Source organism: Psammomys obesus, unplaced genomic scaffold, assembly GCF_907164565.1.
Source record: "Psammomys obesus unplaced genomic scaffold, mPsaObe1.curated_primary_1811, whole genome shotgun sequence".
NCBI lineage: Eukaryota > Metazoa > Chordata > Mammalia > Rodentia > Muridae > Psammomys > Psammomys obesus.
The window spans coordinates 11281419-11306252 of NW_026586383.1; the positions used below are offsets into that span (position 1 = coordinate 11281419).

Below are 24834 nucleotides of genomic sequence, written 5' to 3' on the forward strand. Positions count from 1 at the left end.
AGTGAACCAACTGAGGGAAATGCCCGCCCACACCCCATCTTAGCAGCCATCACTGCGCAGCAGCTGAGTCACGTGAAGGCTTCCACGTCCACTCAGGTTTCTCTCATCAGCTTAAGTTTCTTCCCTCTAACACCTCATTTCTTAATGGTGTGCATGCGCGTGTGCACGATTGAGCGTGGGTGTGTGTACAAGCACCTGGGGACACCAAGGGAGGGCAGCAGAGCCACTGGAGCTGGCGTTACAGGCGGGTGTGAGCCCACTCATCTCGGGCGCTGGGAACTGACCTTAGGTCCTCTGGAAGAGGTGTGATAACCACTGAGCCATCGCCCCTGCTCTGAGCTCGTGTTCTTTAACTTCCTCTCATGCTAACACACTGGCTCTGAATAGGGACTGAACCCAGGGCCTCATATGTGTGAGGCCATGACTTTATCCTGGCCCTGATAAAATGACTCCCTACTGATCCGGTGACAGCCATTCGCTGTGCCACTGACTAAAGAAAAACTCAATGCTGAATGACAGTGCTTCTAGTCTCATTGCAGACAATAGCCAGCATTATTAATGGGGGAGGCCAGCAGATGCCCGAACATCCTGAATATCCTGGGTTTCCCTGACACCTACACCTATGACACAGCGTAGCTTCCAAATTAGGCAAGGAAAGAGACTAACCATAGCTATGAGTTATAAAACAGGGTAATTACCACAGCCTTCAATCAAAGCTATTTAAACTTTGAGGATTGTTCGTTTCTAGAATTTCCTATTAAGGGTTAGCCATTTAACAGGAACAGAAAGGCAAAACTAGCACACAGGGCTTCAGAAAGGCTAGCTCCTAGTTACACAAACTGTGTTGTTTTTTTTTTTTTTTTTTTTTTTTTTTTTTTTTGTTCGGTTACATTTTAGGAGGGTCTAAACCCTAGTCCTACAGCAAGGAGTACCCAAGCAAGACAACCCTGATGCGAAGAGGCCTCCAGTCTCACCTCCTCAACACACTCAACACGCCTGTGAGCCTCACTTCTGTGTTTCCTGAGATGTCAACGCTAAGGGATCTGTGGGCTCTGGGGACTTCAGCCGGAACTCTTCACCAAGGCTGCAAAAGAGCCAAGCACAGCTCGAGGCCAGCAGGGCTCACTGAGAGAAGCACCACTTAACCAGAGCAAAACGCATTCAGTGAATGTGTGCCATCGAGTGGCGTGGAGAGGCTCCCAGCTCACGCCTAGAGATCTTGGGCTTTTTTTTTTTTTTTTTTTTTTTTCTTTTTCCTAATGCAAGGTAAAACTGAGGCGCTGTCCTCGGTAGTTAGCGACCTGGGAGGAATAACCTTTGGCACACTGCCATCTAGTGGCTACAAAGGAGAACAACAGAGCAGAAGCCTGAGCCTTCTAGGTCCTCTCTGAAGAGCCAGTGCCTGTTTTAAATAAATCGGAGGACAACAGAATCTGTCCCCAAGCTGACTGTGAAGATAAAAACGTGTCGTGTGCAAGGCTGCACCTGCATCTGGTGAAGAGCTGAAGCTCAAACCTGATTGTATGCCTGTCGTATCAGCAATAGGGAGACTAAGGCAGGAGGATGGCGTCTTCGAGGCCAGCCTGGGCAGAATAACAGACTACATCAACGAACAAATAAAAATAATGAGAAGCTAAAGACTCACTCACCACTCTTTAGAAATAAGCCAACCTCTCTCTCCAGGCTCTCTGGGAAACTCTCCTCAGAAACCCAAAGTTAAGGTGATCCCAAAGCGCTCTCGTGAGGTGCAGAGGCCACCAAAGTAAAAGACTTAACAGCCTTTGTTTTGCGGGCATGTGCGTGTGCTTGCACATACAGGTCGCCACTGTGGGGTACGAGCGTGCAGGTGTGAGGTGTGTGTGTTCACACACGTGGAGACCAGAGGACGACCTCCAGTCATTCCCACTGCTGTGGTGTCAAGTCCTTTCTGCGTGGCAGACGCCTCATCTCCATCCCCATGAGCCACAGCCTGTGCCATAAGTGCCTTCTGACTCCAACACACGACCCTCCTTAAACTCTTGGTCACATCCTAGAGAAGTATTCTACTGTCCTGCTGCTATGGAGGGGACACAGAAGAAACAGGAGGCTTCTTCTCCCTCAGCACCTAACACCAGAGAGGCTCCTTTTATCTGTTTTTGTCGGTGGTGGTGATGGCGGTGATCTTTCTTCGCAGCCCTGAGTTACCTGGGGTTCTAACAGAACGAATGCCCTTACCTCCACCAGGAAAATCACGCGCAGTGGCTCCCTAAGGCAATGTTGGGGAAAGAATAAAGCAGACGCCTCAAGATTTCTTCTCACGTCCTCCTGATCACCCCATACTCACAGCTGCTCTACCTCCGCACAGCGTCCCCTCACACTTCTCCCCCCACACTCCTCCCAGCTCCTCTAGATTGCTGCAGAAAGCAGGGCACATCTGGAGAGTGAAAGGCCCCAGGGAAAGTTCAGAAGACACAAGCTGCTAAAGGATGTTACATGTGGGGTTTGTTTGTTTTTGGCTTTTGGTTTTGTATTTATTACAATTTATTCACTTTGTATCCCAGCTGTAGCCCCCTCCCCCATCCCCTCCCAATCCGGCCCTCCCTCCTTCATCTCCTCCCATGCCCCTTCCCTAGTCCATTGGTAGGGGAGGTCCTCCTCCCCTTCCATCTGACCCTAGCCTATCAGGTCTCATCAGGACTGGTTGCATTGTTTTCCTCTGTGGCCTGGCAAGGCTGCCACCCCCTCAGGGGGAGGTGATCAAAGAGCCAGCCCCTGAGTTCATGTCAGAGACAGTCCCTGTTCCCCTTACTAGGGAGCCCATTTAGAGACTGAGCTGCCACAGGCTACATCTGAGCAGGGTTATATCTATGAATGGTCCTTGGTTGGAGTATCACTCTCAAAAAAGACCCCTGTGCCCAGATTTTTTTGGTTCCATTGTTCTCCTTGTGGAGCTCCAGACCCTTCCAGATCTTTCTGTCTCCCTCTTCTTTCATAAGATTCCCTGCACTCTGCCCAAAGTTTGGCTATAAGTCTCAGCTTTCGATTAATGCCCTGCTGGGTAGTCTTTCAGAGGCCCTCTGTGGTAGGCTTCTGTTTTGTTCCTTGTTTTCACCTTCTTCCAATGTCTATCCCATTTGCCTTTCTGAATTAGGATTGAGCATCTTACCTAGGGTCCTCCTTCTTGCTTAGCTTCTTTAGGTGTGCAGATTTTAGTATTATATGTCTAAGCTGGCCTTGAATACGATGCCCGCCTCAACCTCCCAAGTATTTCAATCATAGGTATGAATGACCATACCTGGCTTTATGATCCCTTCCTCAACCTCTCAAGTGCTGAGATCAGAAGCTTGAACAACCATGCTTGACTTCTGATTTTACAGCTTAATTAGCATATCCTTTATTAACTTCTAAAGTCATAGTCTACACTGTTCAGCATCTTGGCTCTTTCTAACCTTACTGAGGAGGCAGTTGATGCTTTCAGTTGGCTTTTTATTACATTTTAACACCTCGATTGTTCCCAAATTATAGTTTTTATTACTGTGGCGAATTTTCTTCCTTCTAAGTGGTAATGAGGATCATAAACCTAAGAGAAGCCTGCCCCCCAAAAAGGACCTCATAAAACAAATAGTAGGGAAGAAAGCAGGGAGGCCCCTGAGGTATATGTTCATTACAAAATATGCATAATTGCAATACAGAAAAACAAAATATATGAAAACATGGGCAGTCTGACTCCTTCAACAGCACATGACTCCTCAGTGAGATGCTGAAATCCTAAAAAGGTTATTTTAATTCAGATAAATGGGTGGGTGAAATACAGACATCACTGCAAAACCTGAACAAGAAAGTCAGCAATGTGGCTAAAAAAGTTCAACAGAGAAATTTAAATTAAGAGTGAAAACTCGGGAGGGAGGGTGGGATCGGGAGGGGAGGAGGGAGGGGTTTATGGGGGATACAAAGTGAATAAAGTGTAATTAATAATAAAATAAAAAAGGAAAAAAGAGTGAAAACTCAGATATTGGAAACAAAAATTCAATGAAACAAAATTTACATGCAGACACATACGTGCACCTACACATGACCTTTGGCTGTCCCCACCCGCTAGGGACCAAGCACGAACCTACCGGGTCATTCTCATTCAAACCACGCGTCTCATGTTTTTCTCTAGTCTCCGAACATATACGCACACACACGCACACGCATGCACGCACAACATGACTTACTACATGCATAAATAAATAAGTTCGAAACCAAAAGTGAACTGGAATTTTTACCCTGCCCAGTACTGGTTTCAGGTGCCCTCAGCTTCCCCAGTGTGAAGAGACACATCTAAAGAGAAGTGGATCTGAACAGACACTTTTGTATCCAGTCTTCTTCCTTGGGGTTCACCTCTGGATTGTAGAGAGATGCCAACGGCCTCTTTTTTTTTTTTTTTTTTTTTTTCATTAAAACACATGTTGTAACCTTGAGATTTCACCTTAAGCTCATCAGAATGGCTAGATGCAGCTGGCTGGGCTACACAGGGAAACTGTGTCAAAACAAAACAAAAGAGAGAGAAGAAGCAAAATAACAAATAGCCAAAGATTTTAAGCCCACTCCTTCGTGGACAAATCTCTAGGAATATTGATTTTTAGTACCTCTGAGGTTAAAAAAAAAAAAAAAAGTAAGAGAAGAATGTAAGTCTGGGGAGATGGTTCAATGAGTAAAAGAGCTTTCTGTGCAAGCACAAGGACTGAGTTCAAACCCCAGGCCCACATAAAAGCCTGACACATACAATATTGGTCATCTCGGTGTTCCCCTCAGATGAGAGAAGTTCATGGGCCAGAGAGCCTGACCTATATAACGCAACAGAAGAGAACCTGTCTCAAACAAAAAATGAAGACTCACACCCAAGACTTCGTGGGTTTTGCGTTTACAATCCTTTGGCTAACAATTATCCAGGACCTTACCTACAGAATTCTTTCTGGTTTGGTCCTGGCAAGTCTCTTTTTAATAAAAAGCCTCTAATTTACCAAAACTTGGGTCAGACTGGCGAATCTCGCAAACGAGCCCAGACTGACAATACTTCCCACTGATGGACGCTTTCTAATTCCAAGGCAGTAACACAATCCCGATTAAACATTCACAAATGGCCCACAGTAGACAGGGTCAAAAATAACACAGGAGGAGTTTCAAGTCCATTCTAATCTTTAAGCAAAGGTATGTGGAGAGTCAAGATAGGGCATGCCAGGATTCTCTTTCAATGGAGAGGCATGACGACCTGGCAAGCCAGTCAAGCTTGACTGAACTGCTATAAGGACAGATAAATCAATAAAATTTAGAAGCTTGATGCTGTAGGTCAAAGTCTGAGGGCCAAAGCCGCAGTAATGGCAAAGGGAGAAGAGAAGTAACACAGAAAGCAGAATCAAGGAGATTTGGTAAATTTATGGGCAAGGAATCCAGAAGAGCTTCTAGAAGTTTCTGTCCGTCAACACCAGAGAAATGACCTTTTGGAGCAATAAATGGTAGCTTGCACGTTGGCCGCTGGCGGGCATGCGTCTGGGCTACTAGATGAATGTGAAGGTGTTGGGAAGAGAGCAACAAGAGGCTCCCTGGAGAGCAGTTAGCAGCCACTGGCAAGCAGTTAGCCATTGTCAGGGTGTGACGCGGCTGCGGGGTCCCGGCCCACAGAGGAGGGTGAGCGAGGCCCACGGGGGCAGCCCCACCAACCTGCGCAGCCGGAGCCCTTCGAGGCCATGAGGCCAGGCGGACCGCGTGGCGCCCGGCCGGTTGCCCCCGGCCGGAGCCCGGCCCGCTGCACTTCCGCTTCCTGCCGAGGCGGGTACCCGGTGCGAAGCCGAGCAGGCCGGGGGCAGCCGCAGTCAGTGTGGTGCAGCGAGGCCCGGGGCCGGCCGCAGCCCGTGTCCCGCGGCCCGGCGGCCCTCCAGGCTGCCGACGGAGGCCGGGTGGGCGGCCGTGGGCACATGCGACCGCCGACGCCGCCCGCAGGCCCCGCCATGGCTCCGGGGCGCGAAGGCCGAGGCCTGAGGAAGCGAGGCCTTCCGCCGACGCCGGAGCCGGGCGGGGTGGGAGGCTGCAGCCTAGAGGCCCGGGGCCGCGGGGACGAGAGCCGGCAGAAGAGGAGGGTGGCGGCCCGGGCGTCCGGCAGAGAAGACGCGGAAGGGGACAAGTCGGGTGAGCCTCAAGGCCGGTGGGAGCGGGTGGCCTTCTTCGCACAGCAGCCACGAACGGGGCGGGGCTCCCCGGTCGTCCCGGAAGACTTGCTCCCTCCAAGCCCACGCCCCTCAGCCGCCTCCATCTTCATCCTACTCCTAACCTTTAGTTGATTTTGTGTGGCAGATACCAGTGCACGTGGTTGATGAGGAGAGGCAGGGGAGAAGGTTCTTTTTTATACAAGTGTATGCCAGCTTAGGAGTCTGTCATTATAATTACTGCAGAAGGAATTGATCCTCACGGTTTATTCTAACTTGGGTGAGATGGCGTTATAAAGATTTGTCTGTTTTAGAATTTATAGAGGTTTATTTGTAGTTCTTAATTAGATCTTATAGCTGGCCAAGGTGATGCACACCTGTATTCCCACAGATGGGAGGCAGAAGCAGGAGAATCTCCATTTCGAGGTCCACTATTCAGTGAACCCTGCTTAAACTTTTTTTTTTTAATATTTACTATGAAAATCAGTTTGTATTTCTAAACAGCTCTTCAGGGAAATACAAATGGATGACTTCATAGATTTTCTGTTAACTATTACTGCTTTTTTTTTCTGCCCAGTGTGAAAATGTCTTCTGGTATGTTTTCTTGTTTTAATCAGCCAAAGAGAAAGGAAAAGTTACTGAAGCGCCAAGTGATGATCCACAGCCAGGGACTGACCTGGTAAGAAAGGCATCATTAACCAGTTTGGAATCTTTACAAACAGTGGAGTGCAGTGAATTTCAAAATACGGCTTTCTTACAGTCATTGGCTAAAGAAGATTTGGTAGAAGGTATTAAAAGAAGAATTAAAAAATGTAAAAGGTTAAAAAATACACCTCTCAAAATAACTAAAAATGAGGCAACACAAAATATTAAGGTTGAATTTCAAGATGAACTGTTCAAGAATACTCCAAAATATTCTTGTAACAGCTTATCACCTGAAATAGAAAAAAAATGCAGTTTTGAATCACATGATTACAGTTTCCTCCATTCTGAGGGTTGTAATAATGAAAAAACCTTTGAGCATAAACCTCATGGTGTATGTATACACATAGCAGAGAACTCCTTGAAGTTAAAGAAAGAAAATCTTAGGAATCTTGTAGAGAAGAATGACACAAAAACTACTACTAAGCTCTTAAAAACTGAAGAAAGTATAATAGCTGGTAAGTTACTGCTTGAAGAAAGTCATTTATACCAAAATAAAAACAATGGCTTGATTTCTTGCCATCAAAGTGAAAAAAACAAATATTCAACAGAGAAGAGCAGCATTGGGAAAAAACACAGGAAAAAAATGAAGTTGTCTGAAAAAGAAGAAAAAACTATTGATCTTAAGTTCTCTAATGTGTATAACAATTCTGAGTTGATGTCACAGGAAAATCAAATGGGTTTGGAAGGGAAAGAAACAGAGACGATGGAGCCTAAAAAAGGTTTTCTAAAAGCTTTAAGAAAAATAAACCAAAGCACACTGTCTCCAGTGGACCATTTGTGTCTCCCAGAAACAGTAGGAAAAACAAGTCCCATACATCACGTAAATACTGTGTTTCAGAAAACTCTTGAATCACATTTGAAAGAGGATATAAAAGATGCTGCAGAGTCCTTAGGATGCAAAAGTATGGAACCAGAAGAGTATCTCAAATCAATGATAAGCTCTACAGTAAAATCACCTAGTAATAGCCATCATATGGGAAAGAGAGCTCTGTGGGGGGATTTGAGAAGTGACACTGCAGAATCAAAGGTAAGCTGTCGCAGAGTAATGCCAATGACTGGTAAAAGAATTTGGCCATTTTATTCTTGTGCTAGAATATCTGCCCAGTGTTGGAAAAAGACTTCCTTGTCAGATTTAAATTGTTCACTTCCAGGGTCTCTGGAAAACGTTAGGCCACCTGATTCTATCATACACCAAATGAACCAAACTCATTTAACTGACTCCACACTATTACAGCAGTCCTTAACAGAAAGAACCATTGAGTCCTCAAGTAAAGAAAAGTATGACTCTGATGTAAATTGTTTGTCTTCAGTTTCTTCAGTAGAACCTACCATTATGATTATAAAGGAAGCTATACCCCGTGATAAAAAGATAAAGTTAGAGGAATCCAGCAGAAATGGGACAGAGGTAGTTTCTAATGCTACTGAAGACACACAGTTAACTAATATAACTCAAAGCTTAACAGGAAATAAGAAAAAGAGAGGGAATTTATCAAAACTTAATTTGACAGTGGAATCCCAAGAAAGCCAGGAAGCAAGTAACTTTGCAAACAGAAGTATTCATCGAAAAGCTTGTATTACTAAGCAAACACTTGTGGCTCCAGACTTGGTTAAAATATTAAACACAGGACGGCTGACTAATTTTAAAATCCCTTTACTGAAGAACAAGACAGGAAAAAGAGGAGAAGTGAGTGCCAGGTCATCGGAGAGAGAAGCTTACAGTCCCCTAGAACTACTTGACGCTTTGTCTGGAGCAGAGGCAAAACAAACTAGGAATAAGGAAAATGTCTGCGCGACAACTTCAGGACCTCAGTCTTTGAGTATATACACTAGTGCAATCCCAGGGCAAGCTAGTTCTCACTCGTTCTACACTAAGAATTCCTGTACCTCTCCAAGCTTCTCAAAGAAAGGTTATGAAAACAAAGCATGTAATCACATCTCCGAACCAGGCAATGTTATTTCAAATAAGGAGTCTGTTTCTATTAAAATTGAAAATAATACTTTTTCTTGTGATCTTGGATATATTGAGCAAAGTTCCTTCTGCTCTAAGAAACAAGAAGCATTTGTGCCAATTTCCTCTGAAGTTAGTGGTAGAAAAATGACTAAAAGCATTTCAGAAATCAAGTTGGGGGTTCCAGATATTCTCAAAGCATATGAAGATGATGTCCTCTTGATTGATGTAATTCAAGATGACCCAGAGCTCTTTGGAATCTCCAGTGAAGGGGATATCTCATTTGCTTCAGAAGTTTCCAGGATAAGCCAGGAGCCCAGTATATCTGAAGAGCACTCATCAGCAGACTTTCAACACATGCACCATCCTGGGAAAAAAGAGCCAGGCGATTTGAGGTATGCATGTTCAAGAATGCCTTTGGTTCAGATTGTTGGGGGTTCAAAACACTCTGTTGTCAAAGTTCCATTTTTAGTAGTTATTTATTAAATATAGCATATCACTGCTAATACTAAAAAAACTCATGCTAAAGTAAAAGATATATATTTATTGAAACATTTAAAGCAGATTAGTTTTTAAAATCAAAATAATTTATAAAGTGACTTTATCAGTTGAGTTTATTTTCATTATAAATATGTACATAGGCTCATTTTAGCCAGTGTAATGAATTAGCCCATTTTCTGTGGATTCCTTGTTAGAATTTTTTTTAATCATCTTTCAGGGAACAGAGAAGTATTGAAATTTATTTGAAATAAGACTTGGAAGTTGACTCAAAAGTTAAATTAATTTTTAGAAGAAAACAAATACCTGTGTTTTGCATTTGACTTTTAAGGTAATTGTTTTAAATCATCATGGCCCTGACAGCACTCTTCACCCTGAAGCATCCTTATTTTGACTGGTAATAACCTTTGTGCACAGGGACTTGGCCTGTTCTGGTGGGTACAGAACTTATGTAATACTACATTTGACCAAGTTTTTATAATTCTTTAAGCTCTGGTCTGCATTTGTACACTTTATTTTTTCATGAACAGATGAAAAAGTAAACACTGTCCACAAAGGTTTAGTGACACATGGCTTAAATTTCTAGTCTTCACAACTGTCTTTGAGGTATTGTATTCTTCCAATATTCTTAGTGCTTTGGGAACTCGTAACTTTGGGAACTTGCAAACTGAATGTTTTCTGCTTTACCGTGTGAAAGTGGGTTGTTAATACACCCACTTTAGAGAAGAGGAAAATGATGGTAAGTTGTCGTTTCCCAAGATCATACTGCTAATAAAGGAGACTGGACTCAAACCGAGACCTATTTTAATTTGAAAACTAGTATTTAAGCCTTTGTAGCCTGGCTTAGGTTATAGTTTACCACTGCCAGTGAAGAGCTGTGTTACTCTGTGTAAGATTTGTGTATACAAATTTGACCTCATCTGTGAAAAGAAAAAGAATTGCCACCAGGATTGTGAATCAAAGAGCAAATGGGAAGTATTTCAGCATCACACTGGGTAAGCAGCCAGAGCTTGTATTGTATTGGCCTTTTCACTATTGTGACAAATCCCTGAGAGAAACAGTTTAAAAGGAAAAAAAAAAGGTTTCAGAGGTTTGTAGCTTTGAGCCTGAGGAGGCAGGCTCTTAGGGCAGTAGGAGCATGTGGGAGAGGGCATAGCTTACCTTTTGGTAGCTAGGAAGCAGGGAGAGGGCCTCAGGACATGACACAGACCTCAGAGGAACTAGAAAGATGGCTCAATTGGTGAAGTGCTTGTCATACAAGCATGAGGACCTGAGTTTGGACCCCTAGTACACACCCCCCCCCAAAGAACCCACAGTGCCAAGGCCCAGGCCTCGAATTCCAACACTGGAGGTGCAGAGACAGGTTGATCCCTGGAGTGGATTGGCCAGCCAGGCCAACTGAGTTGGTGAGCTCAGAACCGTCTGTGGCTCTAGCTCAAGGGAGCAAATGCCCTCTTCTGGCCTCTGCAGCCACCTGTACACACAGGGCAGGTATATGCACAGGCAGAAATAAAAGTAATTTTCAAAGAAAAGCCAAGCACCTCACTTTAGTGCAGGTGTTTGAGTTACAGATTCGTTGGGGGGGGGGCTGTTTTGATTGTTTTTGTGTGTGTTTGTTTGTTTGTTTGTTTGTTTTGAGACAAGGTGTCACTATGTAGCGTTGGCTGCCCTGGTACTGTTGTATACACCAGCTGAGGCTGGCCTTGAACTCAGAGATCTGCCTACCTCTACTTTCCCAGTGCTTGGATTAAAGGCCTGTACCCCCTCTGCACCACCAGATTTGACAGGAAAAATAAAAGAAAGAAACAAAGAAAAAAGGTTCAAGTGATGGAAAGACTTCCACCAAAAATAAAGGACATTCTCTTCTTATTCCTTTTATTTTGAGTACCTTTGCCTGTTTTTCTCGGTTTTCCTACTGAATGTCTGGTGTGCTCTTGCTTAAAGACTACCTATAATTGTAAAAGCTGATACTGAGTATCTGTTTGTGCTAAGTACATGGTTTACTTAGTGGAACAAGTCTGACTTTGAAATTCACCCTATTTTTGAGCCAGGCATGATATCATATGCCTTTGATCCCAGCACTCAGAAGGCAGAGGCAAGTGGATCTCTATGTGTTCAAGGCCAGCCTAGGGTACATAGTAAGTTCTAGGATAGCCAGAGCTACATTTTTTTTTGTCTCAACAACAACAACAACAAAAAAAAAAAAAAAAAAGAAAAGAAAGAAAGAAAGAAAAGTTAGAAGATAGAAAGAAAGAAATTCTCCATATTTTTATAAAATAATTGAATTAAAATCACTGGTTTCCCAGTGGGCAAGCCTTGTAAGTGTCAAAGCTGAAACCTGAACTTCAGTAATCTGCACTGAAGCCTGCGCCCCGGCAAACTTCATGCTGCCTCCCTCTGTGGAGTTCATTCTGTTAGTCTAAAAATTACTGTAGATGTATCCTACTTTAAATCATTTTCTCCAAAATAGTAGGTGGAATAGCATGAGATCTTATTTTTCATGCCACCCAAACCATGTTTTCCTGTGTTTGCTACAATAAAGAGCACTGTGCATTAGCGGTGCTTTACTGCACCGGAAGACGGAGCCCTGTCTGGCACAGTACCACGCTGTGTTCTGTCCCAGTGACTTGAACGCTGTGATACGTATCTGCTTATGTTCATGTTCTCTGCAGGGCAGATAGAATGCAAACACATGAATAAAGGATCAGTTTGAGAGCAGCCTGGTCTGCAGAGTGAGTTTCGGGCTAGCCGGGATTCACAGTGGGACCCTGTCCCAAATCAGAACACCCGAGGATCAGTCTAGCCTCCCACCTGTGCCTCTGTGACCGAAGTGCTGGTTGTAAGGGAGTGTGCCGCCATGCCCAGGGACATCCTCACTTTTTACTGGACAGTAGTTTTAAACCTTTCTGCTTGTAATTCTAAAACAGCCATCTTCAAACATTTTAGCAAGTTCTCTACAGTAATGTTCTACATTATAATCCAGTACATAAAAACGTGTGATGCCGTAGATCACAGATGTATGATGTTCTCTCCCACAAGGGTACAGTCTCATGCTCTGTATTTTATTTTAAATCCTAACCGGGTAGTGCACACCTGTAATCTCAGAACTAGGGGGAGGGGAGTCAAAGGCAGATGGATCTCTGAGTTCTAGGCCAATCTGGTCGACATAGCAAGTTCCAGACCAGTTAGGGCTGTCTGTAAAAAGAACTGTGGAGGGAATTCCTCACGCTGAGTATCATGATGGCAGGGTAAATGTGTAAACTAGTTCCTCAGAGCCGGCTTGAACCTTTCCCTTTTCCTTTGTGACCTGCAGGTTTCTCTCATCTCACCCAGAGCAGAACTAAAACTTTCACTGCACACATATAAAATCTTAATGTTTTTCTCCCATTAGAGTCACTATTACTACTGTGTTGGGAAGTAAGCTTAGGATTCCCCACATGCTAGAGAAGTACTCTTTCAGTGAGCTATGTTCCCTGTCCCAACTTTACTATTTCTTTAATTAAGGTGAATTTACTCTCTTGTGTGTGTTACACTCAAACCAAACTGTTTATAAGAATTTCATGTACAATTTTATTTTTTCGTTCAAGTTAATTATTTCATGGTGAAATTTCTCACCTCTATATAAATTATTCTAATAGTATAAATACCGGTGTAATACTTTGAAATTAAAACTATATTTGCTGTACCTGTCACAAATGGATATGTAGGAAATATGGAAAGATCACTTAGTTCTTTCTTGAATTTTACAATCCCTCATTCTGCAACCTCACTGTCTTGTTACTCTCCATCTCCATTCTCACTCTTACTGTGTCAATTTTTGTCTGGGTCATTAAGAGCCCAACTAACTCTCCTGAACTCCCTGAATATTTTCTCACCTTGAAATCAGTGTGCAGACTATTCAGAGTGCAGCACTGGCTTTCAGTAGCACAAGGCAGCGCCTAAGTTAGTGACTATCACTTTGAAGGCACTCAGGGGGCCTATGGATTCCTTTTTTGGCAGCTATAGTATTGGAGGGGATAATGGTGTGTATGTGCTGAGTTTGTTTGAATTTTTAAAATGGAATAGTGTTTGTCCATATGTATTTGAGTGTGTCCCGTAAGTGGTTTTCGTTTGTTGAGCCTGCTGGATGCATGACTCTTTAAGCCTCACTTTAAGCCTTATAGACAAGTGTCACTTACCGGTGTGATTAGATGGATAGAAGTCTAGTGCTCTGCCACAAAGTGAACTGGAACCTCAAGCCCTGGTCTCCAGAGCCTTACCTCACATTACAAGTTTCATGTAGGAACAGCAACAAAGAGGCAAAAAGAAAAGATCAAGCCTCAAAATCTCGTTTGTTTGTTTTATTCTTGTTTGGTTTTGGATTTGGTTTGGTGTTCTGGTTTTGGTTTTGGTTTTGTTTGGTTTTTGAGACAGGTTTCACTGTGTATCCCTGGCTGTCCTGGAACTCACTCTGTAGACCAGGCTGGCCTTAATCTCACAGAGATCTGCCCACCTCTGCCAGAGTGCTGGGAATAAAGCATTTGGGGTTTGGCAAGAGTCTCGTTTTCACACTAGGAACCAGATGTGCATAAAGTGCTTGAGAGTAGAAGCTGCACTCTCTTGCACTGGTAGACTCCTTTACAGTTTCCTCATGCTGCTCTGTCTTGTCAGGTCCTTCCTGAACAACAGGGTGGGGATGGTAGTGCTCTTGAGAGTACCCAGGGCAGGTGTGCTGTCTGTCACGCCTGTCCGGGAGAACCTGGTGGCTTAACCCAGTGCTTTCCTGAGAAGTAGTGCTGCAGTCTGGTACACTGTGTGAGTCCTGTTTGCTTTGTAGTAAAGAAGTTGCCCTGCTGGACCCTGGATGGCTGGAACTGGAGATCCGTCCTTCCTTGTCAGCAGGTAACATTTAATAAAGAATATTCAGGACTGAAATAAGCTATATGTCTCTATTCAGGCCCACTCACTGAATTCATTGGAATGGGAAGATTTTTACTTAGCATCCGCTAACCAAATGTCAGAGTTTGTGAGTTTTCTTCCATTTTAACTGATGATTTGGCAAGTCATATTTTGAGATATTTTCCATTTTAATTATTCGATGTATAACTTTGTTTTCTACAAATAATAGATAGTTGACCTCTGGGGTCTTCCAGACTTACTTTGAAATTGAATTAATACATTTTAACTTTCTATATCTTAAACTGGTCATTAAAAGTTATAAATAACAGCCTGAAACTCACAGAGTCTTCCTGCTTCTGCCTCCAAGTGCTAATATTAAAGGCATACACCAGCAAAAATATTTTTAAATGGCTGGGACATAAGAAAAGTTCTGAAGTATTGTATTCTCAGTTCTTTTTATACTATATAGTATAGTTATTTTGGTAGTGAATAGGAAATTAAATAATTTTCTGAAGTTCTGACTTGGTGTTTGTCATGTTAGACCTTGAATGCTTCTGAATTCTAGGTCTTATGGAACAGTCTTTGGTTGTTTTGTTTAAAGTTTGTGTGGTTGAATGTTATTTCTCTTCAGCAGAGGATCTGCAACATGATTCTACAGGGACAGCCATTTCCTTGGAAGCCTCTGAGGAGACGTTTGGAAGTGAAAACCCAGGAGACCTCAGTGAGCAAGCCAGAGCTTTAGACCCAGATGCAAAGGTACCAAAGGAGCTTTGGTGTTTGCCTGTGTCCTGCTTTTAGGCAGTAGTAATGCAGAAAGCCATCTCAGTGTGCTGTGAGGAGACACACATACTACTTCTTACTGAGTAGGAGAGCACACCACTCTGTGTAAGCACAGTGTAAACAGGAGCTCCTGAGGAGAGGGGAATGTGCTTCTCCTCAGAAGAGATAGGAGCTTCTTCACGCCTGAAGTTACCATAAACTTCATAAGACTTCAAATAAGGTGGTGTGCCCTATTCTGCCTTAGTACCGAATATTATTGGATCTTTGTTGAAACTTCTGAATATGCTAGTACCAGGGGCCATGAATGTCAGCATTAGTTACATATACACAGATGTAGAAGGCATAGGAAGTGTAGATAAGCCTGACATGATATTGGAACATACTGCTTACACCTGATTAGGGGGAAAAAAAAAACTTTGATATCAGATTCTTTGTTTAAATTTTTTGCCCAGGGCTGAGGATGAAGCTCAGTGGCAAAGTGTTAGCCTCACAATTGCAAGGCTCTGAGTTCATTCTCAGCCCTGATTGAATGTTGGTGATTGTCTGACCCTTTCACATTATGTAATTGATTCCTAAGCAATATTTCATACTCTTTCCCCTTGAATTTCTCTTCACTCATCTGCACAGCTAACAACTTTGTTTCCACTTCACCAAGAAACTGAAATAAATGGAAAAGAGTGTTATAAGTTCCCACCAGCCCTTTAGACCCCCTGCCAGTCCCTCCTAGATCTCCAGTTGTCTCGTGGCACAGGGCATCGCCTCTCCAGCGATAGCGTCACTGTGGCTGAATCTGATGGGTGTATCTGTATCTTCATCATCATCGCCTGCTTTCTGTGAGACTTGGTTTTCAGAATAAATGGACTTGACTGGTTTACTCTGCTTTCACATGCTACCTCTCAGTTTGGTGGGTTTTGGTTTTTGGACTTTTTCCTCTAGTCTCCCTGACCCAGAGCTGTTGTAGTCGGTTAATATTTACTATTGGTTTATCTTCTAGTAAAATGCTGCTGTTAATGCTCAGCAGCTGTAAAACCAAATCACCACACAGAGACTGGGTTTTTAGTTAACCTAGAACACAATGCTGGGCAATATTTACTCCCTCCTAAACCTCCAAGCCCTCAGTTTCCTAACATTTAGATTTCCCACATTATACTTGCTTTTTGTGAAATCTTAGGTCTGGTTCATGCTCCACGTCCTCCAAGATCTCTCCTCCAGCTCTGCTCTCCTCGCTCTCCTCCCATTCCTTTCCTGCCTTCTGGCTCCTCCCATTGCATAACATTGTATCTAGTTGCTTTATTTTGTCGTGTTTACACAGACTTGAGACAGGATGCTTATAATGAGTATCACAATGCAATATCCGGATTGAAACCAGAGAGTTGGGGGTGGGGAAATAAGCATTTGAATTAACAAGGGTAAGGCATATACATTTTAAAAGAACATTATACCAACACAGAGCCTAAACCATGAATTTTCTTTTTGTCTGTTTGTTTGCTCTCTTCCATTGTCCTATCCAAGATGTATGTGCTAACTCCCTCACGTTTCTGTTATTAGCGCAGACTTCTCTGAACCAAAGGCCTTTGTCTAATCACCTGCTTGCTCACTTGCGTGCTCAGTTAGGCATTTAAAATTAAAATGGCTGAAAACAAAAGCAAAAACCTCTTAGTTTTACATCCTCCCACCACCACAAACCAGCTCCCATCATAGCCTCATCTCTGTTAATGACAACACCATCTTTCTCGGTTACTCAGTCTCAAAATCTTAGCTTTCTTAACTTTTTATCCTCAGCCCAAATACAGAATATAAAGTTTACTTTCACATGGTGTCTAGAAACTCTGCCCTTACACCCCATCAACAGTCCACAGGTCCACATTGTATACTGTGCATATGTAGCCTCCTACTAGACCTGTTTCTAACCTTGCCCTCTTACAAAGTATTCTCAGTACACCATTGGTTTCCTTGTTTCGTTATTTCTTCTGCTTCAGACTCTCCAAAAGCTTTCAGTGTTAGTCATTGCCAAACCCAAAGTCCTTGTGATGACCTACGCAAGGTCTGCCTCTGTCTACCCTGAAACCCTCCTCACTTTATCACCTCTGATTTTCCTTTCTACTTCTTTTGCACTTATCTCTGACCATTCTAAACAGTTTGTTTTTGAGATGTGCCAGAATTTTTTCTGCCCCCAAGGCCTTGCCCATGCAATCTTTACTACCTGGAATATTCTTCCCCCAGAAAACACCATGGCTGTTTTTCCTGTTTCCTTCAATTTTAGTCATACTGATGTTCGGCCTTAATCTAAATTTGCAGTGTTCTCCCTTGTTTTTACCCCATCTTTTTGCAGTTATCATGTCCTAGTATAGACTGCTGGTGGAATATCCCAATTTCAAATACTTGAATCCAGAAGTAGTTCAGATTTCAGAGTTTTTATATTTTAATTTGGGGTGGATTTTGTTTTGAAATAGTGTCTTACTTAATAGTTCAGCTCGCCTCAGAGTTGTCAGTGTTCTTATCCTCTGAGGTTACACCAACATGCACAGCTTTGGAATGTTTGTATAATAAGAAATTTAAACTCTCAAATGTTCCCAAAATATTGGAGCATCATTTTTGGCACTCACAAAGTTTCAAGCTTACAGTATTTTAGGCTTAGATTTTCAGATTATGGATGCTCATCAAAATACATGTATTTAGTGTTTGTCTTTGTCCTCTGCTGCTAGGATAAACCCAATAAAGACAAGAATGTTTGTCCATTTTGTGTAATGCTTTTGAGAGTCCAGCATGGAAAGCAGCTGCTGAGTGAACAGGGAATGTGGGTTCTAGAAGTACAACTATGCCACACGAGCTCACAGAGGTCAGTACAGCTGTTACCCCATGGCTGCGTTGATGGCAGTGAAAGAGTAGGTGAAAGGGCAGAGACTCCTAGGGCAGGGTCCCGGTCAGACCCTCCTAGAAAAGTGCTGTCAGCCAGAGATGCCTGCCTGAGCTCTAGTGTTGGAGTTTCCATTAGAGTCTGCCACAGAGGCGGAGCTATTCTTAGTCCTTCAGGCTCTAGCCTACCAGATGTCAAGCTAATACCAATCACATGATCCAAGGCCACTGAAACAATCAGACTGTTAGCATACACTATCTGGCATAGTCTTAGAGTCCCAAACACACAGACACTGACGAGGCAAGACATTTGAGAGCTTGGTAGAACGTTGCTGTGTTCACATACCATTTCACTTATTAAAAAGGCAGCTGCGGGCAGCTAAATCATTCAAATCTAGGCTAGGAAACTGTCAATGATAATTTCCAAAAAAAAAAAAAAAAAACCTTTTTATTTCACTGATTGTTTTGCTTTTTTTGTTACCTATTTCACTCTGACTTATATTTTCACCTTTCTTATTCTGGATTTAATGTGTTTTTAAAGATTTATTTCTTTTTATTTAATTTTACAGATTTTTTTTCTGTATGTATGTAGTATATAATATGTCCATGTCTGGCACTTGTGGAGGCTGAAAGTCATTGGGTCCCTGATGACAGTGAAAGACTCACATCCGCATGAAGAACAGAAAGGAAAGAGACTCAGGGCAGCCCCGCAGCCCTGGAGGAGCGCGCCTATGAGCTGCTGCATGGGTGCTTGGAACTGAACTCAGGTCCTCTGCAAGAGCAACTAATTTTCTTAACTACTGAGCCATCTCTCCAGTCCCCTTTGATAGTTTCTTTTATTTAAAAAAAAAATTATTCATTCATTTATTTATTTTGATTTTTTTTCAAGGTAGGGTTTCTCTATGTAGCCCTGGCTTTCCAGGAACTCACATTGTAGACCAGGCTGCCCTCAAAGCCAGAGATCCATATGCCTCAGCTGCCTGAGTGCTGGATTAAAGGTATATGACACTATGGCCTGACCCTTTTATAGTTTCTTAAAGTTATAGCTGAGACTATTGACTTGAAACCTCATCTAATGATTAAAATATTCAGCACTGTTAACTCACCGTAAGTCTGCTTCAGTGGTATCCCACTTTAAAAAAAGTAATTGTCCACCATCAGTGCTAAGAAAAGATGTAGAATGTACCCTTCACTCCACTTCTCCCAGTGGTGACGCTGGAGAACTGTAGCACAGTATGGGAACTTGGAGACATTTGTGGTCTCTTTTGGGAAGCCCTTGCCTTTGTCTGTCCATTGGCAATAATACAGTTGAGCTACAAAACATCCATCTTACCAAAACTATTCATCATATTACCCCCTTACAGTCAAATCTACTTCTTAGCTGTTCTTAGCCCTTACTAACCCTTAACAGCTTCCATTTCTACAATTTTGCCGTTTCAAGGCTGTTACAGAAATGAAATCATGTAGTTTTTAATCTCCTCAGATTGGGGATTATTAACTTGTTCCATACACCAGTAATTTGATATTTTATTCCTCAGTAGTGCTTCACAGTATGGGTGTTCCACAGTCGGTGATCTGTTCATTCATCAATGGACATCTGGGAGGCTTCCAGTCTGGGTCATTACAAATTAGGCTGCTGGCTGCAGATGTCCCTGTATAGGGGTTGGTGTACCTAAGCTTTCATTTCTCTGGGACAAGTTGGCTGTCGTTTGCTAAGCAGTGTAGCAGCTGCCACCTTGCTTCCCTGTAGCGGGAACACGAGGAAGCATTTTAGGGCTTTTTAGTCATAGCTGGGCTGTTGTGGTTGGGGTTTGATTAGAAATGGCCCATAGGCCCATATACTGGGATGCTTGAATCCCAGTTGGTAGACTGTTGGGGAGGGTTAGGAACTATGGCCTTGTTAGAGGATGCATGTTGCTAGCGATGGGTTTGGAGGTTTCAAAAACCCAGAGTAGGCACAGTATCTGTCTCTCTGTCTCTGTCTCTGTCCCTTTCTGTCTGGCCAATGCCTGCCTGCCTATAGATTAGACTGGAAGCTCCCAGCCGCATGCCTGCATCTGCTATGCTTCCTGCTATGCTTCAGACTAGCCCTCTGAAACTGTAAGCGAGCCCCCAATTAAATACTTTTTTTATAGATCTGCTTTGGATATGGTACCTCTCCATAGCAATAGAACATTGTCTAAAACAAGACTGAGGTATTGCCATGACAGGCCTGACCATGCTGTTGTTTGGAGGAATATGAAAGGCTTTGGGACTTTGGACAGAAGAGCAGTTGAATGTTCTAAGTGGAACTTCCTGGGCCGTCCTCGTGGGTGCATGGCTGACGGTGGTGCTGAGGGCAGTGGGAACTGTCAAGATAGCGCAAGAGGTTTTGGAGAGGAAGAGTATCATTAGTACATGGCCTAGAGATCTTTTTGTAATATTTTGGCAAAAAAAAAAAAATGTGGCTGCTTTCTGCCCTTGTCCAGAGACTAAATTGCATAGTTTTGGTTTAATGGTATTGGCAAAGAAGATTCAAGGCAGCCTGGTATTGATTGTGCCACATGGCTATTAGTGGTCATTTGTATGCAGATCTACAATGAAAAGATGCAAATGGTAGAAAAAAAATACAAAATCACAGCTTGAGGAGAAAAGGAGCACCAAGAAGTGTACTGTTGGAAGCAAATCCAGTGCTGTAATACATAAAAAGTTTACACAAAGTTTTGATCCAAAATGGCATAAAGGCAGTTGGTGACAGTGACCTCAGGGTAAGATTTACCCAAGTAAGCATCCAACTGGGATAAGAATTAAAGGAAAGCTTAAGCAGAGAAGGGCACTATCAGCAAGTGAAAGCTGGTTCCATGTGGTGAAAGGACAGGCCAGGTTAGAGCTCAGCTTCTTGGATTGTCTCCTTCCCTGGTTCTTAGCTCTACTCTTCAGTTTCTGACTTTGCCATCAAGTCCGTCTTCTGCTTGCTTGTGTCAGTAGGGAAAATTTTTATCTCTCAAAGTAGTTCCAACTAGGGTACATATAGTGTTGCTCATTCTCTGGGATTTCTAGGCATAGGTTATAAAATACTCACTGTGGAGTTAACAGTTTCTGCAGAAAGGTTAGCCTAAAAGGGAGATTGCTGCTTCTCACAGTGGGCCCATCATAGTTCTTTTGAATTTTACAAGGAGTAGAATGCCATCCTTCATCTTATTTTCCTGTTGCTGACAGTGTTAGCCACTGTCCTATGGCTGTGAAGAGACACCATGACCAAGGCAACTGTCATAAAAGAAACCATTTAACTGAGGGCTTACTTACAGTTTCAGAGGATTAATTCATTATTATCATGGCAGGAAGCAGACAGGCAGACAGGCAGGCATGGGGCTGAGAGAGGTCATGCTGATCGACAGGCAGGCAGGCAGGTGGGGGGGGAGTAGAGAGGAAGAGAAACAAACAATCTACTCCCAGCAGCACACCTTCCCTCACCTCCTACTCTTTCTACTCTTTCTCAGTCAGTGCCACCCATGGGGACCAAACATTCAGATATACCAGCCTTTGTGGGTTGTCACTCAAACCACCACACCAACACACAGTGGAGATCACACCCTGCAGTGGACGTAGAGCTGGTGTGGCTTTACGGTTGTAGAGCTGCCGTACTTGAACAAGTAGCACTAGTGGACTGTCAGTCTGTTTCTCTTCTGCCGTTTAAACATTGCTCTACTGTGCATCCTCGAGCATAAGGGGCCCGCACAAGTGAAAGCACTGTTAGTTCCTTCCTAGGGTCAGACTGTCACACTGTTGCTGTAGAGACTACTGTGGTTTGTGTTTCTGAGAGCGCTGTTTTCTCCTCCTCAACTAATTGCCTGCTTACACTTGTTTATCTGCTTATTTTTACAAGTGATTTTGCTTTAGTTTTAATTTGTATTTCTTTTGAATCTAGTTAGTAATTGTCAGCATTTTAAAAGTCATTATCATTTTTCTGTGAGCCTCTGTTTATGTTTTTACCTGTTTTTTTTTTTTTCTGGAATTTCACTGTATATGTGTTGGAGTCCTATAAACAATGTCCTTATCTTTTTCTATAACTTGAAGTATCTTCTCTGTTTTGTCTGGTAACTTCAGAATTCCTGATCTTACTGCTACTTTCAGAATTAGTTTTTTATATCTATAAATCTTAAAGGAACCTGAAAGACATTTGGCTTACAATGAATTGGCATCATTCTTATGCTCTATACATTTAATTCGCTGATCAAATCATTTTCTCAAAAATTTCAAATGCTATCATTAACATAGTGTTAAAATTTTTTCAGCCAGGTGGTGGTACACACCTTTAATCCTAGCACTCAGGAGGCAGAGGTGGGCAGATCTCTGTAAATTTGAGACCAGCCTGGTCTACAGAGTGAGTTCCAGAACAGTCAGGATTACACAGAGAAACCCTGTCCTGAAAAAAACAACAAAAATTTTCATGTGTGTATGAGTGTTTTGCCTTCATATATATGTGTATGAGTTTGTATATCTGTGAACACACATGTATATATACATATATACACATGTGTAAGCTGCCATGTGGACGCTGGGAATCAAATCCAGGTCCTTTGGAAGAGCAGCCAATGCCTTTAAACTGTAGCCCTCTCACTCAGAACATAAATACTATGTGTAAAACTAAACTCTTTTCTTCCACTGGTGCTTGATGCATGCTTCCTTAGCATACTGTCAGTCATGTGGAAACAAAAGCAATAGGAAAGCTTGCTCTGAAACATACTAAGATGTGTTATAAATTTAAAACATTTTTATTCCCTTTCTCGCACTCTAAGATACTTCAACTCATGCTGAAAACAGTTTTCAGTGTGTACATGCACTCCGGAGTGTTAGCTTCTTATCATCACCATTTTCATCTAGGAACATGGCACGGCTTTCCACTTGATGCTTTGTTTTGCTTTGTGATGCTGCACAGAGGGCGTCATGCGTACTACATATGTGGGCTGACACCTGAGCTGCACCTAGTGCTTCCTACCTGTTAATGTGTTACATTTGTCCAGTGTCGTTCGCTTTTCTGTCGTCTGTCTCGGGCAGGTCTCATCTAGTCTAAGATGACCTCAGGCTCAGTAAGTAGATAGTGATGGCCTTGCACTACAACTAGGGACTCACCTGCCTCCCCCGTGGGGTGAGAGGCGTGTACAAGCACGCCCAGCTGCAGGAGAAGTTTTAAGTCATTGTTGGACATTGTAAATTATGTTGTCTTCAGGCCATCAGATTGTTAACTCACACATTTCGTAAATCTGGCAGGCCTCATGGTCTAAATGTGTCACAGAAATGCTCACGATACTCCTTAACTGTAATCTCTTCACAGTGCAGCAGCTCAGACAAGGCAGCTGTTATAGAAGAGCAAGAGAGCACTCATGAATTTTGCAAAAGGTCTGTGATGTAACTTTTAAATCTGTTGGATGCCATTGTCTCTCATCCTATAAGCTATGCACATGGGCATGATTTCATTAGTGTGTCAGTTGTTCCCAGATGTAAAGGTAGTTTAAGTACTTTAAGGTTGGTAGTAAAATGGGGTTATTCTTATCCTTTTTACAGGTGTGTGTGTGTTTACAAGTTTGCATGTGTCTAGCTGCACTTGTGGGTTTGCATACAGCTGTGTGTGGGCGTGTGTGAGCCAGAAGTTAATGTTGGATATCTTTCTCAACAACTCTGTATCTTATAGAGAGAGGTGGAGTCTTTCACTTGAGCTCAAGGCTGTCTGATAATATTTGTCTGGCTAGCCGGCTTGCTCAGGTAACTGTTCCCTGGCCCCCACCCCCCAGCCTGTTTTCACACACTTACCCCAGCATTTATGTGCTCTAGTTCTCCTGCTTACATAGCAGGTTCTTTTACTGCTGAGCAGTCTCTCCTGCCCCTCGCTAGAAGTTCTTGAGCTATTAAAAATAGTAACTGGTGTTGGAGAAACGAGTCACATAGTTGCTGCTCTAATAGAAGAATCCAAGTTCATTTTCCAGTCACCACATTGGCTGGATTACAACCACATGAAACACCAGGTGTAATCCAGTGCTCTCTCCTGGCTTTGAGGGCATCCTCACACTCTCGTTCACAGACACACAATCAAACTCAACAGAAAAGAAAGTGTGACTCCATGAAATTCATAACAGCTGAAATCAAATAAACTATGTTTTCATAACGGCACAAGGATGCAGTGACCAGTAGAGCGAATGCAGTCACTGTAATACATGAATTGTCCCCATTGTGCATCACTTACACCATCTTCCACCCTCATTTGGCTGCTGTGACAAGGCACACCTGAGTCAGAAGGTGAACGAGTTCTAGTCCAGTTTTGTTGAGGTTAAGATTTTCAGGTGGATCCTCAGGGTAGCAATAGCACACAAGGACTTGTCAGAAATGCAGTTGTAGGCTCCTACCTAGCCCTGCTCAACCAGAAACTGGGGCTAAGACCCATCATGAGTCTGTATTCAGTGAGACATCACCCTGATGGAAGCTCAGGGTAAGAACTAGTGTTGAAGAGCAGAGCAGGTGGTTTAAGCCTGTGGAAGCCAGATGTGCTCCATGCTGCCTTAGTGAGGGTTTCATTGCTGTGAAGAGACACTACGACCATGGCAGCTCTTATAAAGGAAAACGTTTAACTGAGGCTGGCTTACAGTTCAGAGGGTTAGCCCATTATTGTCATGGCAGGAAGCATGGCAGCATGCAGGCAACACGGTGCTGGAGAAGGAGCTGAGAGTTGTACATCTAGATCCACAGGCAGCAGGAAGAAAGAGTGAGCCACTGGGCCTGGCTTGAGCTTCTAAAACCTCAGAGCCCACCACATGCTTCCACCAACAAGGCCACACCTCCTAATAGCACCACTCCCTATGAACCTATGGGGTCCATTTTATTCAAACCACCATGTGGCCATTGCATAGCTTCAACAAAAACACACACTGAACGCTAGGTTTTCTTTAGTAAAACACTCTCCTTACAAACTGAGGTAGGGTTGCTGCAGTCACAAGGTTTATGATAGATAGCTGGGCTGTCCTCAGCAGTCAT

At 43.1% G+C, this 24834-nt stretch overlaps 1 protein-coding gene across 1 annotated transcript in view; it reads left to right on the plus strand.

Annotated features, from left to right (window-relative positions):
* The first annotated feature begins 5936 nt into the window (after positions 1–5936).
* Positions 5937–24834, plus strand: part of Topaz1 (testis and ovary specific TOPAZ 1) — a 57493-nt gene continuing 38595 nt past the window's right edge. Inside the window, exons 1-5 of the mRNA XM_055601830.1 lie at positions 5937–6147; positions 6782–9212; positions 14132–14196; positions 14825–14949; positions 23144–23208. Coding sequence (XP_055457805.1) covers positions 5937–6147; positions 6782–9212; positions 14132–14196; positions 14825–14949; positions 23144–23208 — 2897 coding nt within the window. The remainder of the gene's footprint in view (positions 6148–6781; positions 9213–14131; positions 14197–14824; positions 14950–23143; positions 23209–24834) is intronic.